Raw genomic sequence first — 18,943 nt, forward strand, 5'->3', positions numbered from 1 at the left:
ACTTATACAACTCAACTGCAAAAAGCAAAGAAACTGATCAAAAAATGGACAAAGGACCTGATCAGATATGTTTCCAAACAAGAGAACAAATGGCCAACAGGTATATGAAAAACTTCTCAATATCAGGAAAATGCAAATCAAAACTGCAATGAGATATTATCTGACACCTGTCAGATAGTTATTATTAAAAAGATGAGAGACAACAAGTGCTGGCAAGGATGTGGAGAAAAGTGAACACTCATGCACCATTATGGAAAATATAAGTTGGTGCAGTCACTATGGAAAACAGTATGGTGGTTCCTCAAAAAATTAAAAATAAAGCTACCATATTATCCAGCAATTCCACTTCTAGGTCTTTATCTGGAAAAAACAAACAAACAAACAAACCACTAACCTGAAAATATGTCTACACCCCCAAGTTCATTGCAGCATTATTTACAACAGCCAAGACATGGAAACAACCAAAGTGTCCCTTGATGGATGAATGGATAAAGAAGCTGTGATGTGTGTGTGTGTGTGTGTGTGCATGCGTGCACTTAGTCAACCTCAGTTGTATCCAACTCTTTGAAACCCCATGGATTGTAACCTGCCAGGCTCCTCTGTCCATGGGATTCTCCCAGCAAGAACACTGGCGTGGGTTCCCATTTCATTCTCCAAGGGATCTTCCCGACTCAGGGATCAAACCCACGTCTTCTAAGAAGAGTTCCCAAAGCACTGCACACACTTCACCATTAGAGGTTTTGTCTTTATTGTTTTTATTGAGTCTCAAGAAGTGCAATCTGTGTTTTCTTCATTCATAAAATATTTCTTGAGCGCCGGCATACATCAGGCACTGGGTTTGGTCGAGGACATATAAACGTGACCTTTAGTCCCCTACCTCAAAGAAGTCACAACTTTTAAGGGAGAAATAGGTTTATAATTATACACAATAAGAGCCAAGAGAGTTGGGAGCAGAAGAGGCTGCCAAAATCCACAAAAGAGACACTTCACTGAGACCAAAAGGGTCTAGAAGAAGGTGCTTGAGTCGAATCTAGGAAGATGTCTATGAGTTAACAGGCTAAAGAGGGAATTGAGCATCTTCACCAATGGGAGTTATCCATGCAGAGGCCCAGAAGTGTGAGAGATCTTGGTGTAAGAAGAATAGCTGTGAGAGGTGAGACAGGACCAAGAAAATCTTAAACTGATTTGTGTCAGGAACTGGTCTGCCATTGACATTTTTCTGATAGCAGGGAGCAGACAGCCCAAGGTACGGTGGGAAGGGACCCAAGACAAAGACCAAGTCAATAGCAGAAGTGCTGTGGAAGTTATTAATCATTTCTGTCCTGTATGCCACTCTCATCTCTGCTGCCACCTTCCCAGCTGGGACTTAACCATGTGCAGGTCTGTTTCAATTACTTATTAATGATATTAATCAACTAACTATAATAAATACATATACAAACCTGTAACCACGTGTCCCGCCACCTATCTCATTTCTCCTATCTCGTTTCTCACCTATCTCCACGGCGTGTGGTAATACGGACCCTTCCCTTCTTCTTTTTACTTGTTTATTTATTTGGCTGAGCCGGGTCTTAGTTGCAGGATGTGGGATCTAGTTCCCTGACCAGGGATCGAACCAGGGCTCCCCGCACTGGGAGTACAGGGTAGTCACTGGACCACCAGTAAGTCCTCTGCCCTTCTTCTTAAAAACTCTCTTTCCTTGGTGTAGGCACACATCTTCCTTGTTCGCCTCCCACCTCTTGGGCTCTTCTTCAACCTTCTCTTAAACGGGTTTCTGGATATTTCTCTAAGCTCACCTTTTCCTCACTCTCCAGTCCAAGGGAGCAGCTGCTTTCTTGCCCATCCTGATGCTGATATCCCTCAGATCCCCACACCCTGCACAGCACATCCTCCTGATCTTTAAGCCCATCATCCCCAGCACTAGGCCTCTTGCTCTTCTTCCTCTGCACATTCCCCTCCCTCTGCTCTCTGCATCCATTCTATTTAGCAGACCTGGTGATCCTATCATCAAATATCCCTGGCATCCATTCCTCATCCCCTGCTTAATCCAGACCCTCCCTAAATCATGCCTCACCAGGATCAAAGCATCTCCTGGTCTTTCCCTCAATATCATTCTCCCTGCACTGCCAGACTGAGACTGTTAAGACATATATATGATCATGCTATTCTCCTGCTTAAAACTTTCAACAGCTCCCCACCACCCACGGGATGAAGGCCCAACTCCTTTAACTTAGCACACAGGCCCTGCATTCTCTGGACCTTGCTGCCTTTTAGCTTCATCCCTCATCCCCTACCATACCCCTATAAACAGTCCTTTATGGAAACCCTTTATGATTTATTGAGCACCTTTTTTCCCCCCTCAGGCTTTCTTGGTGGCTCAGACAATAAAGAATCTCCCTGTGATGTGGGAGACCCGGGTTTGATCCATGGGTTGGGAAGATCCCCTGGAGAAGGGAATAGCAATCCACTCCAGTATTCTTCCCTGGAGAATTCCATGGACAGAGGAACCTGGTGGGCTATAGTCCATGGGATTGCAAAGAGTGGGACACAACTGATCAACTAACACTTTCACTTTATTTTTTTTTAGGCAGAACTCATTATTTCATTTGATCTTCAGAGCAACAGTATCAACTGGTTATTATTATTATTTTCATCTTAAATATGATTTAAAAAGAGGCAGAGTTGTTGAGAAACTTGATCAAGGTCTTTCAACTATTAGGTACTGGACCTGTATCCAAGTAGGGGCAGGACTCCAAAGACATATTCTTAGCTTTTGCCCTAAACTCTGCTTCATCCTTTTCTCTGCCTGGCCAGCTACTCCTCAGCTTTCAAAACTCAGTTCTGCCATCACTTCTTTAAAACTTGTCTTTAACTTTGCAGTCTTGCCTTCAAGATTCCTCCCCTCTCTGCTCTCATCATCAGCAGAATTGAAAGAGAATACTCTGCCCATCATTTTGCAATAATTTCTTTCCCATGTTCCCTCATAAATCAATGACTTTCCCATGAGAAGGGTCTGGATTTTTCTTTATCTTTGTAGTTCTCCCACCTGACGTTGTACCAGGTATGTGATGGGTCCTGACTCTGCTACCTGCTAGCTTGTGGAGACCTAGCAAAGTTATTTCTCCTCTCTGCGCCTCAATGTTCTAATCTGAGTTTGTGTCCTTATCTGGAAAATGGGTATAATAAAAGCTACCATGGAGAGTTGCTGGAAGGATGCAGGGAGAATTTATCTCTAGGCTGGCACACAGTAAGTGCTCTGTACATGATGCCGGTTATTAGACTGTAATAGTTCGCGGAGGTTGATCTCTCTACCCCACCTTAGGGCTAAACATTTTAATTAACATTTCATCTGAATCAACAGGGACCTGGCTCCTGCCCCACCAGCCCTGTGAGGCTGCAGGCTGTGTAGTCAGAAGAAAGACCCCTCCAGCTCCCTGGAGGGCCGGAAGGGCCAGTTGAGGGGGAGTAGGATGACCCAGGTCTGGTGAGATCATGGGAGGAAAGTGTGTTGGGTCTCACAGGTCCTCAAGTCTAGCCCCTCACTGAGCACGGGCACTACCACCCCACCTGCTTCAGGAAGGGCACTGAAGCCCAGCTTTGGGCTCGTCCCTCCAGACTCACCAAGTGAGGGACACCTCCCACACTGCAAATCCATGCGGCAGAACACCAAGTGTATGGTTATGGAAACGGGGCAAGCCAGGAGACCCCTGGCAATCATAAGAGGTATGCAAAGACCTTTATCTCAGGGCCTTTTGGAGTTAAGCTCCAGTATCTGAAAAACTGGGCTTTCCCAGTGGCTCAGTAGTAAAGAATCCACCTGCCAATGCAGGAGACCCAGATCCCTGAGTCAAGAAGATCCCCTGGAGGAGGAAATGGCAGCCCACTCACTATTCTTGCCTGGGAAGTTCCATGGACGAGGAACCTGGCAGGCTACCGTCCATGGGGTCCCAAAGAGTCAGACACCACTTAGTGTCTGAACAACAACATCTGAAAAACTCTCTGCATTCCAGACTCAAGAGAAAATGACAGAAGCTGTCAGAGAGGCCAGGAAGGCACAAGGCTTGCCTGGGAGTCTGATCCACAAAATTCTGGAACAGAACTCAAGGAAGGATTGCATTGTGCATTTACCAATATTTTGTAAAGAATATTTCTGTAGGGTTGAAAAAAAGAAATGAGTTTTCTCATGCAAAACGACTTTTGCATGTTGTATTATTTTGCTAGGGCTGCCCTAACAAAGCATCACAAACTAGGGGAGTGTAATGAGGTGGGAGGAGAGGGGAGTCTTAAACAACAATAATTTATTCCCTCCTAGTTCTAGAGGCTGGAAGTCCAAGATCAAGGGGTCACAGGTGCCTGAGGCTTCTCGTCTTGAGTCATTGTTGGGTGTCTTCCCCCTGCATCCTCACACGACCTTCCCCCTGTGTGTCTGTGTCCTAAATTCCTCATCTTCTGAGGACACCAGTCATACTGGCTAACGGTAATTTAAATTAATTACTTTAAAGATCTTGTCTCCAAATACATTTATTCTTTGAGCCTGGAGGTTAGGCTTTCAACACATGAATTTGGGGGCTCACCCTTCAGTCCATAAAGGTCAGGCAATTCAACATTGAACAAAAAAACCTTCCAAGCACAGATTTATCTAAACTTCCCGTTTCCTTGGGCTCTTCCACTGCTTTCATCTGGTCTCAGCCATTAAGTCAGTAAAAGTGTTAACGTTTTAAAAAATACCTAAACAATTTTGACATTTAGGAAGGTTTGGTGTCTTAGCTGGCTCTCAGATGTGCGCAGCTTGATATGATCTCATTTTTTTCAGAGGAAGCAGCCTCTGTTCAGCTCTTAGTCACAGCTGACCTTCTGCAACATTCCTTCTAGCATCTGAACACTTCCAAGTGGTGGGAGGGGATGTTTTTGAGACCGGAACATTTTGAGTAATCTAACTCATGCAGACATTCTTCTTCATGAATGATCAAGCTACCTAACTTTCTACCAGAAACTGATGATTGTGCATCAGAACTACTTTTTTAGAAAAACTGATCTACCACATATCAAAAGAGATAGCACATAGAAAAACTGCTATGGATCAAGAACCGGAAGACTGAGGAACTGAGAATGGTACTTCACTTCTTTAATCCTGGTTTTTCACTTAAAAAATGTGAGTGGCTTAATTAAAGGTCTTCAATCCTTTCTAAAGGTTTGATGTAAAACAAACATGCAGCTTTCATCACACTGGCATCCTCCTAATCTACCCTAAAAATACAGATTAAATTGTGACCTTCAGCAGAGTTACCCAGCTACTGCTCATCTCAAATATTCCCCCCGCCTTTTTTTTTTTTTTGCTCTTTATTTTTTGGCTGCACATCTTACAGGATCTTAGTTTCCCAACCAGGGACCAAAGCTGGGTCACAGTGAAAGCGCCAAATCCTAACCACTGGATTGCCAGGGAAGTACCCCTCCTCCATAAATTTTAGTATGCTATATTTCGGTTTTCATTTGTCTCTAGGTATGTTTTGATATCTCCTTTGACTCCTTTGATGACACTGGTTGACCAGTAGCATGTTGTTTAATTCCCACATTTTTGTGATTTTCCCATATTTTTCTTGTAATTGATTTCTAGTTTCATAGGAACCTTACCTCCCCCACTAATATTAACAAAATGGAATTTACATGCACATAATGGCTAAATTAAGAGTTGTGGTCATTAGAGCAATAAGTCTTCACTAGAACAAAAACTCAAAAGGTCTCTCTACAAGGCAGAATCCTTACCAACTAAAACCACATTTTTGTAATTCTTTAGCATGACAGTCTCGGAGAAGGCAATGGTACCCCACTCTAGTACTCTTGCCTGGAAAATCCCACTGATGGAGGAACCTGGTAGGCTGCAGTCCATGGGGTCGCTGAGTCAGATATGACTGAGCGACTTCACTTTCACTTTTCACTTTCATGCCTTGAAGAAGTAAATAGCAACCCACTCCAGTGTAGCAGCAGTATGACAGTCTAGAAAGAGGCCCTCTGACCCTGTTCCACGAAACTCTATTCATCTTTGGTAATGTATACAACTTTATCCTGGAAGGTCAATGAGTTCTGAAAGAATTCCTAGAGTCAGTACTCTGGCAGCTCATGGTTGGATGAGAGCAGTGTATGAGGCAGGGATGAAAGATATTCTAGTTCTTTTGGCAGCTTGAATTCATTGCTGAATAAAAACTGATCCAGAAATTTCTCTTGCCTGTTTCTGATTTTGCCTTATTCCCCTTTTTACATCCTATAACCAAAGTGATAAACGGTGATGTCATTCCCAGAATAGACAAATAGGAAAATCATACCTAGATAGTTTAAGGCACATCTGTTGTTTGAAAACACACACACACACACACACACACACAACAAACAAAAGCAAAAATTTTCTTTTTGTCTGTTATTGCTCTCTAAAATTCACTCATCTGAAAGAGGCACTCCAAATAAGTGAATTTATTCGCTGTCCAAACAAAAGGTTTAATGGATAATCACCACGGTTGAGAGGTATCACTGTTGTGTTAACTACCATTGCAGCTGTCTTTTCCGCTTTAGTGGCCTGCAAGAATAAAATCATTTCTGCATATGCTTAGGAGATCTCCCCCTATCCCTCATTCCTTTTAAAGTCTTTTTCTGTCCCCTCACACTAATGTTCTGATAACCGTTATAAAATGTTTATTATGTGCGCCAAGTGCTTTACAGTCATTATCACGTTTCCTCCTAAGAGATTCACTAGGAAGGCACCAGTAATTTCACCCTGCGTTTTCGGCTGAAGAAACTTAAGGAGATAAAGCAAACTAACACAGTCACAGTCTGTAGAGAAATGAGGCTCAATTTTTTTGCTGTTGTTCAGTGGTTCTCAAAGTCCGGTGAGACTGAGCACCAGAATCACCCACAGGGCTTGTAAAAACAGCCGACTGCCGGGGCCCCAGCCCCAGACTGCTACGCAGGTGTGGAGCCGGGCTCAATAAGGTGCATTTCTAAACAATTCTCAAGTGATGTCCAAGCTGCTAGTCCGGGGACCACCTCTAAGAACCACTGTTTCACACCCTTGCTCCTCAAAGTGTGTTTGAGAAGGCACAGCATCGGTGTCCTCTCGGAGCTAATTAGGAACGTAACATCTCGGGCCTCACCGTAGACCTACTGAACCAACTCTGCACTTAACAAGATTCCAGGTGATTCCTGGGCACGTTGTGCGCCCTCATCACATAGATGCGAGACAGACTCTAAAGGAGGCAACAGATAAATTTTCATTTACAGAGAGCGTCTCTGGCTTAAGGATTAGCAACGAGAACCCCTCTCACCCCGGGCCACAAGGGCGAGAACTGAGATTCGGGGATCCCAGGCCTCGGCACCGCCCCTTCCGCCTCTCAGTCCCACCGCGCCCCGCCCCTCCCGCGAAGATGCTCACGTTAATTGGCCAGCGGGGCCTCCGCCAGGGCTCGTCTCGGCTCCGCCTCCTTCCAGAGGGCGGAGACTGCACAGACCCAGACTGCGCGGTCTTTCCGCTCGAGTCTTCCCGGGTCCTCCGGGTCACCGAGCCCTCCTCCTAGAGCAGACCCTGGGGGTCACCCTTACCTCCCGGGCTGACCGAGCCGCTACCCGGAAGTGCGGATGTCGCCGAGGTTCTTAGCGTCTTTTTTTTTTTAAAGAATGCCTGCCGTTACTCTCTCATTCACCCCACGAACAATTCTTGGGTGTCTGCCCTTTGGCAGAGAGATAAACAAGACTCGGTCCCGGTCCACATAAAGGACTGTGGGACTGGGAGATAAGAGCTGCCCCGGAGGGTAACGACCCTGAGCCTGGCAGTTAGTTGCCGGCCACGCAGGGACTCAGATGTTTGGTGGATGGAGAGCTCTGGTGGGAGAGCATTCCGAGTGGAAGAAAGGTGGCCGTCATGAAAACTCACCGTGTGCAGGGCGCATGGGTGCCTGGAGACGAAGCTGGGGAGGTAAGCAGAGGCGATCCTGAAGGGCTTTGTATGCATCATAAGAAATTTCAACCATGTCCTGAGTAGCCTAGACGGTATTTTAATCAGGAGATGTGGGGTCTGATCTGCACTTTAAAATGCAGCTGGCAGCTAGGCTGGGTTGAAAGAGGAAAACACGTGAAGGCCTAAAGAGTATGACGACAGAATGGAGGCAGCTGTGGCCTGATATTATGTATTTATTCCTTAGCTGTCTCTTCTCGTCTACTAAGAAGGATTTATGTCTGTTTAGTTCATTTCTCTTACCCAGCACTTAGAAGGGTGCCTGGAACACAGCAGAACCTTAAGAAATGTTTTGTTGGATGGATGAATGAATCAGTTGGGGATTGACAGGACTTCCTGTCTAATTAAACAGTAGATGAAAGTGGGAAGTAGAGGAGATTGGTCACTGAAGATTAGAATAGGAACAATGGAACCCTTGGGACTTCCCTGGTGGTCCACTGACTAAGACTCCGCGCTCCCATGCAGGGGGCCCAGGTTCCATCGCTGGTCAGGGAACTAGATTCCGCATGCCATAACTAAGACCTGGTGCAGCCAAATAAGTAATAAATTGTTGTAGTTCGGTCATTAAGTCGTGTCCGACTCTTTGCGACCCCGTGGACTGCAGCACGCCAGACTTCCCTGTCTTCCACTATCCCCCGGAGTTTGCTCAAACTCATGTCCATTGAGTTGGTGATGCCATCCAACCATCTCATCCTCTGTCACCCCTTCCCCTCCTGCCCTCAATCCTTCCCAGCATCAGGCTCTTTTCCAGTGAGTTGGCTCCTCACAAAGTATTGGAGCTTCAGCATCAGTCTTTCCAATGAATATGCAGGGTTGATTTCCTTTAGGATTGACTGGTTTGATCTCCTGTTAACTTCTTAAAAATAATAGTGAGATCCTGTTTGGTGGGTGTTTGCTGAGAACTTCTGGGCTGATCTGACAAGATGCTGTAGGGCAGAAGTCCGAAACAGGCTCCAATTTCTGGTGTTGTCAAAGGAGGGCCTCTGCCACCAAGTACCAGTTCTAGGTTTTGGTTCCACCAACAAAAACTGTCCGTTTCCTTTCTGCCCACTCACAGGACTGAATTTGAGAAGGTCATACGTTTTTGTTTTGTTTTAAATATCATCAGCCTAGAATCCAGATGACTGACTTTAAGGCTGTTTATTATTATATTGATGTAACATAATATTGATGTAACATCATTTAATAAAACCATTCCTTGGTGATTTAGTTGTTTGTTTATCTTCAGAGATATGCAGGAATGAATATCTTCATGCCTTGTCTTTCCTTTCTTTTTTTTGGCTTTTGTTGAATACTTTTTCCCCCACAGAAGGAGATACTAGTCAAATAATATAGCTCTTACTATATATTGACTGGTTTCTCTTCCAAAAAGTTAATCATAGCAACTGCAATAACCATTTATGCAACAATTATTAGTACTAATTGAGTATCCACTGGTAGAGGCTGTGAGTTCTATGGCATAAGATGAGCAAAACAGACAGACCCTGCCCTCCTGTAGCTTCCAGTCTAGTACAGGAGGGTGGCATTCATCAGCAAATCACACAAGTGTATAATTAGAAAGTAACACACAGTATGAACTAAAAATACAGGCCACTTGCCAAGAGACAGAAGTCAGTTTTACAACAATCTCAGCAGCTCTGGTGGTGGTTTGGGGGGTTTTGTTTTTAATTTTACTGTATTTTACTAAAAAAACTGGGGGGCGGGGGGGTGGGTAGTGGGATTGCTTTGCCTGTTTTCATTTTGAATTAATCTGAATTGTTCCTTCCTCATTCATCTGCTGCTTAAGGGAAGTCCTCTACTGTGCAAAACAAAACAAAACAAAAGACAAATTTACACGTAAATTTTTTAAAGATAAAAACTGGAGCATACTTACAAACTCGTCACATCCTTTCTGTCTGTTTATTCTTTAACTGACTCCTTGTCTCTGACGCTGAAGCAGGGCTCAGGTTTAAATCCCAGCTCCTCCACTTCTAGCTCTGTGACCTTCAGGAGATGAATTAAGCTTTTTGAGTCTCAGTTTCCTCATGGATCAAACAGAACTCTTGCCTTCCGGGTGTGATTTTTGGACCCAGGTCACATGTGAGCCTTCCTTAATGTGGGGGAAAAAAGAGACAATAGCAGAATAGGCTTTGGCTCCTGGAAGATGTTATTACCATACCCAAACCAATACTCATGTGGTTCACAAAAACACAGGGCTAACTAAGAAAAGAATGAGCGGGTTAGTCTTACATTCTGAAAATGCAGGGTGGGTAGTGCTCAGCCTCTCAACAGGAGCCCTCCTAATCTGGATGCCAGGGAAGGCCTTCCCTAAGGAGGAGTCTTATAGCTTAGAACTGAGGGTCAGTAGGAATTCACCAGGTCAGTCAGGGCACAAACCTATGTGTCATCCTACCGTCCTCTCTCACATCCAGTCCATCTGCTGATGGTTCTTGCTGACCATACTTTCTGACCACATATCCTGAACTCCTTCACCTCCACTGCTGCTGCTGTAGACCAGGTCACCACTGTCTCTTGCCTGGGCCATGCCAGTAGCCACCAGAGGTATTGATCTATGCTGGATCATTTCACTCTCCTGCCCAAAACCCTCCAATGCCTTCCCATCACTTGTCACATAAAGTCCAGATTCCTTACCATAGTCTACAAGGCCCCCCACAGTCTGCCCCTGGCTACCTCTCTGCCCTCATTTTCTAAACAACTCTTATGTGTCCCTTCCTTAAGGCTTTGACTCTTGCTGTTCCGTCTCCCTGGAGCGTTCTCCCCATTCACCTGCATGGCTACTTCAGTACTCTGTCCAGGTGTCACTTCTCCACGATGGGCTTCTTTGAGCTCTCCTCCACCAGCATCCTCTTCTCTCACAGTCCCTTTCCCTGCTTTTCTTGTTTTCACAGCACTTTATAAACTCCTGCCATTATTGTGTTTTTAGTTATTTACTTGTTTGATTATTTTTTCTGTTTTCCACACTAAAATGCAAGCTCTGTGAGAACAGGAACTTTATTCAGTGCTGATCCCAAATACTTAAACAGTGCCTGGCACATAACAGGTGCTCAATAAGTATTTGTTGAATGAACTAAATGGTAAATGAATGAATGAGTCATATAAGCAAAGCTGGGGGCAGGGGTGGGGGGAGATGTTCTAGATAGATAGCAGGGACTGCATGTACAGAGGGCCTGTAGCCACTAGGGGTTGAAGAACTGAAAGAAGGCCTGTGGGGTTGGTGTACAGACAGGCTGCAGTGAAGGAGAGATGATGAAGAGCAGGAGCCAGACCAGACTACAGAGAACCTTCTGGGCTTTGCTGCAAGGTTTTGGCCTTTGTTCTAACAGTAATGAGAAGCTATTAAAGGGTTTCAGATAAACTGAGAGTTGTATTTTTATAAGGTCCTTCTGATACTCCAAAGTGACAAGAGTTTGCATTTGGATGCTATTGAAAAAGATCAGTCGCTCAGTTGTGTCCCATTCTTTGTGACCCCATGGACTGCGGCATGCCAGGCTTCCCTGTCCATCACCAACTCCCAGAGCTTACTCAAACTCCTGTCCATCGAATCAGTGATGCCATCCAACCATCTCATCCTCTTTCGTCCCCTTCTCCTGCCTTCAATCTTTCCCAGCATCAGGGTCCTTTCCAGTGAGTCAGTTCTTTGCATCAGGTGGCCAAAGTATTGGAGCTTCAGCTTCAGCATCAGTCCTTCCAATGAATATTCAGGACTGATTTCTTTTAGGACTGACTGATTGGATCTCCTTGCAGTCCAAGAAAATCTCAAGAGTTTTCTCCAACACCACAGTTCAAAAGCATCAATTCTTTGGCGCTCAGCTTTCTTTATAGTCCAACTCTCACATCCATACATGACTCCTGGAAAAATCATAGCTTTGACTAGCCGGACCTTTGTTGGTAAAGTAATGTCTCTGCTTTTTAATATGCTGTCCAGGTTGGTTATAGCTTTTCTTTCAAGGAGCAAACATCTTTTAATTTCATGGCTGCAGTCACCATCTGCAGTGATTTTGGAGCCCCCCAAAAAATAAAGTCTCTCACACTTTCCCCATCTATTTGCCATGAAGTGATGGGACTGGATGCCATGATCTTCATTTTCTGAATGTTGAGTTTTAAGCCAACTTTTTCACTCTCCTCTTTCATAAGGAGGCTCTTTAGTTCTTCGCTTTCTGCCATAAGGGTGGTGTCATCTGCATATCTGAGGTTATTGATATTTCTCCCAGCAATCCTGATTCCAGCTTGTGCTTTATCCAGCCTGGCATTTCACATGATGTACTCTGCATATAAGTTAAATAAGCCGAGTGACATTATACAGCCTTGACGTACTCCTTTCCTGATTTGGAACCAGTCTGTTGTTCCATGTCCAGTTCTAACTGTTGCTTCTTGACCTACATACAGATTTCTCAGGAGGCAGGTCAGGTGACCTGGTATTCCTATCTCTTTTAAGAATTTTCCACAGTTTGTTGTGATCCACACAGTCAAAGGCTTTGGTGTAGTCAATAAAGCAGAAGTAGATGTTTTTGAAAAAGGCAGAGAAATGTAATTTGGAAGTAAAATGGACAGGCACTACTTCTTATCCCTATAATCCAGGGTAGATGGCTATGCTTACTAGACCCAAGAAGCAAACTTAAGATCTCTTCATTGGCACAGAATTGAGCCATGTAACATATTCTTTTTCCCTCCACAAATTATATTTAACAAACCCTGATGGAGCTTTTGCCACGCACCAGGTCTGTGCCAAGAGCTGCAACAGATACAAACATGGATGAGGGGTAGCAGACCACCCGAGGAAAGTAACATCCTGATAGAAATAGTGGACTTTTGCCTTTCTTAATTCCCTGCCTTGAAAGGAAGATAAGTTCTACTTGCCCTTAGTGTTCAGCCCTATTTTCACTCATCTGCTTCATATTATGTACACCTTTTTACCCTCTCTGCTCACCCCAATGCCCAGCCAAACTTAGGCACTCAGTACATCTTTGAAGGAACGTAAATTTTTCTCCTTGACTATTATGGAACCAGTTCCCTAAATGAGGTTTCTCTTAAAGTTTACTGAACTTATATCAACTGTCCAAGCCAAGTAGAAAAGAGTAACTTCCTACCTTAACTCACAAGGCTATTACGAGGAAAAAAGATTCAAGGGGCTTTGCAAATGTGTTTGGTGTTTGGATGCTAACCCCCTGCATTTGCACTGTGGTCACTACTATTATTTCCTAACAATTCAATAAATATTTCTTGAACATTTCGTTTACCTTGTGCTCAGAGCTAGAGATGGACAGATAAATAAGATACAGTTTCTGCCCTCAGGGAACTTAAATTCACACGTGTGCTGGAGCTCTGTGGGTCAAGGTAAAGAGAATTTGAAAGTCACTACCTGTCCTTCACTGCACAGAACACAGATGCCAGAGCAGCATGCAGCATTTCCCCTTTCCACGTTTTGTTGCTTCTCACTTCCAAGCTCCTTATTGCCCATGACCCCACATAGAAGGCCTTTCCCCCTTGAGTACACCCAGAGGATGCTTTATTAAATAATATTTAAAATATTGGACCTTCTGTGCAAGCAGAGGCAACAGCTTTTCTTTCAATTCCCATTAATAGCATCTCTCATTAGTATGCATTCCAGTCTCTGGCTTACGGTTGACAGTTATAGTTTTCTTTGCTCTTGCATTTTAAGTCCGCCCGGGCCCTGGAAACCCTGGTACTAGTTATAATTTTCTTGCAGGCACTAAAAAGTCATGTAGCCCCTAGGGTCCTAGATATCTGGGAGCAGGGAGTTGGGGTTGGGGGGGGGGCGGTGGAAGGGAGGAAAAGAGAGGGTTAGACTAGATCCTAAAATTACGGGATCCATGCCCAGATCCCCACCTTCTCTTTCCGCTGTTTTCAGTCTGTGGGCTAACCATCAAGACATAGTCTCGAACTTTATTGAGGCAGCCTCTGTAGACAGAGCCACTTGCAGGGTACCCAGGAAGACCCAACTTCAGGACTAGCCAGGCGCTGTGCGCGGCCTGCGGGCCGTGGTGAGGGAGGGGGGCCTATTGGAGCATGCGCATCACTGAGCCCAGATGCGCGCCGCGGCGGCAGCAGGCGGAGGCGGGTTCGGCGACGGCTACGGGAAGCGATTGGCTCTGCGTAGGGGAGGGCAGTCCCGCTTCCGCCGGGCACCGGAAGTGGCCCTCCGCCCCTGTTCAGTGGGCCATGGAGCAAGTGGCGCTGTAGCGTCTGAGTTGTGAGACCTGCGGGGCCGGCGGCCATGGAGGCCGTGCTGAACGAGTTGGTGTCTGTGGAGGACCTGCTGGTGAGGCCTGGCTCCGAGGGAGGGGAAAGGAAGATTCGGAGGGGCGGGCCCTGAGGAGAGTCGGGTAGGGGCCAAACTCTCCTCCCAGCATCAATTTTGGGTAGAGAAGCCGAACTACGGCTCCCGGCAGCCCCAGCAGCGTTCGGCTCTTTCCCAGAGGGTCCACCTTGCCCCAGAGGCTAATGGGAGTTGTAGTTTCCTATGCCACCACGCCTCAGACTCGGGGCCTGGAGTCTGACGGGTGCTAGGTTCTGTCAGAAGCTCGAGGTCAGGATGCGGGCCCTTGATTTTAAGAGCTCCTTCAGTGGCGGGGGAACACAGCGACCACCGTAAAGTTTCACATATTACTCAATCCGGCACAGTGCTAAGTCCCTTGTAGGGAAGGTCTCAATCTTTGTAGCTCTAACAAGAAGTAGGCACTGTTTTTATTATCGTTTTTTCCTTCAGATAAGATAGGGTCCAGACTAGGCAGGGTGGGGCTGAGAGAAGCAGTCTCCGACGAGGGGCCGCGTGGGCTGGACTGTTGTTGAGCTGTTCTGACAGCCTGTTTACTGTTCAAGCCGGCCTCTCGGGGTCAGCTGCTCCGGGAGCGGTGCCTGGAGCCGCCACCAGGTGGCATCTCCACTCGGCACCACTAGGGGGAGGGGAAGCAGAAAGGGGCGGTCCAAGGAGACAAAGGAGACGACCCGGCACTAAGAAGCAGAATGCCTGGCTGGGTCCCAGAGATGAAGATTGCAGAACCTGGGGTACCCCATGGTCGGGTACCCCAAGACCCGAACGGGGGATGTGGCAAAGGAGAAGATGGATAACAGGGACACCCAGGTCCTGCTCGAGTTCAGCTTGCCCCCTTCACTTCTAAATGACTCCTCTCCTCTCCTGCGGCAGAAATTTGAAAGGAAATTTCAGTCTGAGAAGGCAGCAGGCTCGGTGTCCAAGAGCACGCAGTTTGAATATGCCTGGTGCCTGGTGCGAAGCAAGTACAACGACGACATCCGTAAAGGCCTTGCTCTGCTGGAGGGTGAGGTGCTTGACTGACTCCCCAACTCGCTCCTTCCCAACTTGCCATCGTCGTCCTCTGCCACCATTGGCCTGGTTTGCTCCCTCCGTCTCCAGTGTGGGGATCCTTTTTCAACATGGAATCTCAGAGTACAGTCACCTCACAGTTATCTTCCAGTAAACTCACTGCAAGAAAGGGCTATACTTAGTCTGACTTCTCCCAGTGTGCTTTTGGCTACTTGCTACCATTGGTGTTTTGCCAGACAGTCATAGCATGTCAGTCCTCGTGGGACTTTGCTGATCTGGTCGTCTAGACAGAAGGAAAGTGACTCGTCTCAGGTCAGACAGGTGGTTAATAAATGGCTGAATTGGGACCAGAAGCTCCTGTCTTCGTGTGTCCCAGTCACGTCTCTGCCCCCACACCTCATCATGTTGCTTGTTTAGCAGCTGTTGAAAACCTTTGGGGGGAGTCAGGTAGAAGTCCAGAAGACTGTCCTCAAAATCTGTGAGCAGATGGTGTTTTTTTGATCAGAATCCTGTTTTCCGTTAACTTTGGATAGGTCACCATTTGTCAGAGGCCACAATACTTGACCTTTAAATTTCTCTGTACCCCTTTTCTCTTGGTCAAGTACTGGTGTATAAACAATCACTATACTAGCCAAGGATACCTATTGTAAATCCATAAAAGTAAGAATCTTTCTGAATGTAAATCATCTCAGCTTCCATTTGTGTATTTCTCAGGTTTCCTGAGAAATAGGACACAGCTGCAGAAATAGTCTCTAAACATTGCCAGTCTAGTTGAGGAGACAGATGCTTGGGAAGCTGTATAAACACCTGCCCACTTAGCAACAAATTCTAGTGCACAGAATACAGCTGAACACGTAACCTTATGGGGAGTCACTGAACTTAGAAAGTTATATGGGATCTTTCAGGGAGGGGTAGTTGAAGGTGAGTTTGGAGCTGTTTTTTTTTAAAAGGAGAAGGAGTGAAAACATTTTGAACACTAGTCTGGGCAGCAAGCAATTGGAGTAGAGATTCCTTTGGCTTGTCCAGTGCCCTGATTTGCTTTTAGTTCACTTGGATGAACCAGAGTTGACTGGAGTATTGATATGGGGGCTGCATACACCTCGGTGTTGGCTGGGGTTCATGCTGCCCCACGGCTCTGGTTAGAAAGCCCGGAGTGACTGGAGCTGAAGTGGAGGCTCGGGACAGTGAAGGTAGGGAGTGGAGGGGGTGTCTGGGACATAGGCACTAAGAAAGAAGAGAAGGGGTTTTCACCCTTTTCCTTCCCCCCGACTCCCCAGAGCTGCTGCCCAAAGGGAGCAAAGAGGAGCAGCGGGATTACGTCTTCTACCTGGCCGTGGGGAACTACCGACTCAAGGTACAGCAGAGCACTTCCTTCTCCCCCTCCACCCCGCCTGGGTGGCCAAGCGCCGGCTCATCTCTCTCCTCCAGGGTAGAGCCAGGCCAGAGAGGCGCGCAGCAGGGGGTGGTGTTGGGTACAGAGGTGCAAGGTGAAAGCAGGTCAGGACACTGAGGGAAGGCGAGAGACAGAGGATCAGGGTGCTGAGGGTGTGGGGAGCAAAGTGATGTCAGCGCTGGGGTGCAGCCCCAAGCCTTGGGCTGTTATCTCCTTCAGCTTATCACCCCCACACAGTTGGGGTGGTTTGTGGACTCTACTCCTCTGGGTGGGGCTGGAGCGAGGGAGCGGGTGGAGGTCGAGGGAGGAGCCCCAGGGCCAGCAGAGAGAAGGCCCCTCTGATGGGCAGGCGGAGGGATGGAATTCTGAGGGGGCGTGTGTTGTTTTCCCTGAGTGCAGGAATATGAAAAGGCCCTAAAGTATGTGCGAGGGCTGCTGCAGACAGAGCCGCAGAACAACCAGGCCAAAGAATTGGAACGGCTCATTGACAAGGCCATGAAGAAAGGTGACGGCCGTCCTCTCTGCCCCTCCGCCTCCCTCCACTCCCTGCCCTCATGTTTCCTTGGCCCCCAGCATCCCCACGTTCCCTTTCCACTCTGTTAACTCCTCTTCTGTCCCCCGTGCCTGGGCCCTCTGGGCTCTCTTCAGACGATGCCCTCCCGGCAGTTCCTCCTCCAGCCCTCTTCTTTCCCTGGCCCTCAGGGCCTCTCACCCCAGGACTCCAGGGAAAGAGGCATGTCTTCTGCCAAGGAGCAGCAGGCCGTGAGATGGTAGCCAGGTCGCCGCAGGGACTGGGTTTGTCCTCGTGACAGTCTCCCTTTTCCTCTCCCCAGATGGACTAGTGGGCATGGCCATCGTTGGAGGCATGGCCCTAGGCGTGGCGGGACTGGCTGGACTCATCGGACTTGCTGTGTCCAAGTCCAAATCCTGAAGGAGACGGCATCCCTGAGTCTGTGCAGGGACATGTGGGAGCCCGTGGAGGACACTGGAAGAGCGGCCCACCCCCATGGCCATCCGTTTCTTCTCCTGCACCCCATCCCTGTCCCCTGTGGCCGTCACCCTCCTGTCCCCTGAGACCTGTCACCTATCCCCAAATCATGTGCTTTGCAATGAGTGTAAATAAAATTGGACTTGGGCTTGGGAACCTCTTGTGTCCATGTTGAGAAAGGGGTGGGTTTGGTTGGGCCCGGGAGATCAGAAAATGGAATATAAGGCTAAGCTGACGGGGTCACACGTGGGCCTTTCCTGCTCTGTGCCCTCCTACTCCTACCCCAGAGGCTGCTGTGGGGTTCTCCTTTGTCTGCCAAGCTGCCCAGACCCCACACCCTTCCTTCCTTCCCCCACAACTAGCCATGTCCTTGAGCAGTGGCAGGCAGCATAGGGACTTGGCCTTCGCACAGCCTTAGAATCCTGACAAAAACAGTGACCAGAGGCGGGAAGGGCAGAGCTAAAGGGACAGGCAAGAATTTATGTCTCCTCTGACCCACTCAGCTGCCTCTCGGCGCGTGGATTTTTCCACACCAGGGAGGCCCCCACTCAGTTTCCTCCAAAACCTCCGCCCTTCCCTCCCTTTGTCCTGCGTCCTCCCCTTCCTCTTCCCTGTCCCTCTCCTTAAGAGAGGGGGGCTGGTGGGGGGGAGGAAATGGGCATTTGGCATGGAGTTGGCAGAGGTCATGGAAGAGGTCAGGAACCCAGGCCATCCCAGTTGCAGAAGGAAGGTCAGGACCCAGTCTCCACCCAGCCCACTTGGCCCCACACCCGTTGCCCTGTGCCAGGCTCAGCCTGGGCCTGTCTTGCTTCACTTCATACCTCTCATTCCTTATCCCCGCTGGGGGGACAGGGGAGGAGGGACCTGTGGGCAGCATGGAGGAGCCTGGGTCAGGGAGGAGGATGGGGATTACACCTCCGCACAGTGATGTCCCATGTGACTGCCTGGGTGTAGAATGGGCCCCTTGGAACTGAGCCTCAGCCACCCTCACCAGATGAGAACCGGAGATGTCCCGGCTGTGGCCTCAGGGTGGGAAATGAGACTGTCTGTGCCAGGACAGGTGCTCAGCATTGGCTTGGGGTGGGGACCTGGAGGTTTCTAGTCTGTCATAATTAGTAGAGCCGGTGACAGTTCTGATAACTCTGAGCTGCTTAGATTATCAGAGGATCACGTCCTGGGCTTGTGATTTACCCTGCTTAGGGCCCCTTTGGCAGCAAGATCAAGCTTTTTGCCGAGAGTCAAAGATCAACCCAATAAGGG

The 18,943-nt window shown here is 47.6% G+C and overlaps 1 protein-coding gene across 3 annotated transcripts; it reads left to right on the top strand.

Moving 5' to 3' along the window:
* The first annotated feature begins 7,524 nt into the window (after positions 1–7,524).
* Positions 7,525–17,839, top strand: FIS1 (fission, mitochondrial 1). Of its 3 annotated transcripts, none has more exons than XM_065924893.1 (5): positions 7,525–7,960; positions 15,165–15,297; positions 16,580–16,656; positions 17,095–17,200; positions 17,529–17,839. In XM_065924893.1, exons 1-5 carry the CDS (start codon positions 7,907–7,909, stop codon positions 17,624–17,626), a joined length of 468 nt encoding a protein of 155 aa, XP_065780965.1. In that variant the 5' UTR covers positions 7,525–7,906; the 3' UTR covers positions 17,627–17,839. The 3 variants fall into 3 exon arrangements, with proteins under 3 accessions (XP_065780965.1, XP_065780967.1, XP_065780966.1); XM_065924894.1 differs by lacking the exon at positions 7,525–7,960 and adding an exon at positions 14,121–14,279; XM_065924895.1 differs by lacking the exon at positions 15,165–15,297.
* The last annotated feature ends 1,104 nt before the right edge of the window (positions 17,840–18,943 follow it).

Source organism: Muntiacus reevesi, chromosome 2 (assembly GCF_963930625.1).
Source record: "Muntiacus reevesi chromosome 2, mMunRee1.1, whole genome shotgun sequence".
Taxonomy (NCBI): domain Eukaryota; kingdom Metazoa; phylum Chordata; class Mammalia; order Artiodactyla; family Cervidae; genus Muntiacus; species Muntiacus reevesi.

Coding starts and splice junctions, on each gene's coding strand:
- FIS1 (XM_065924893.1), top strand. CDS start 7,907: ATGAAAACTCACCGTGTGCAGGGCGCATGGGTGCCTGGAGACGAAGCT. Junction 7,961..15,164: donor CTGGAGACGAAGCTGGGGAG/GTAAGCAGAGGC, acceptor CTCCTGCGGCAG/AAATTTGAAAGGAAATTTCA. Junction 15,298..16,579: donor AGGCCTTGCTCTGCTGGAGG/GTGAGGTGCTTG, acceptor CCGACTCCCCAG/AGCTGCTGCCCAAAGGGAGC.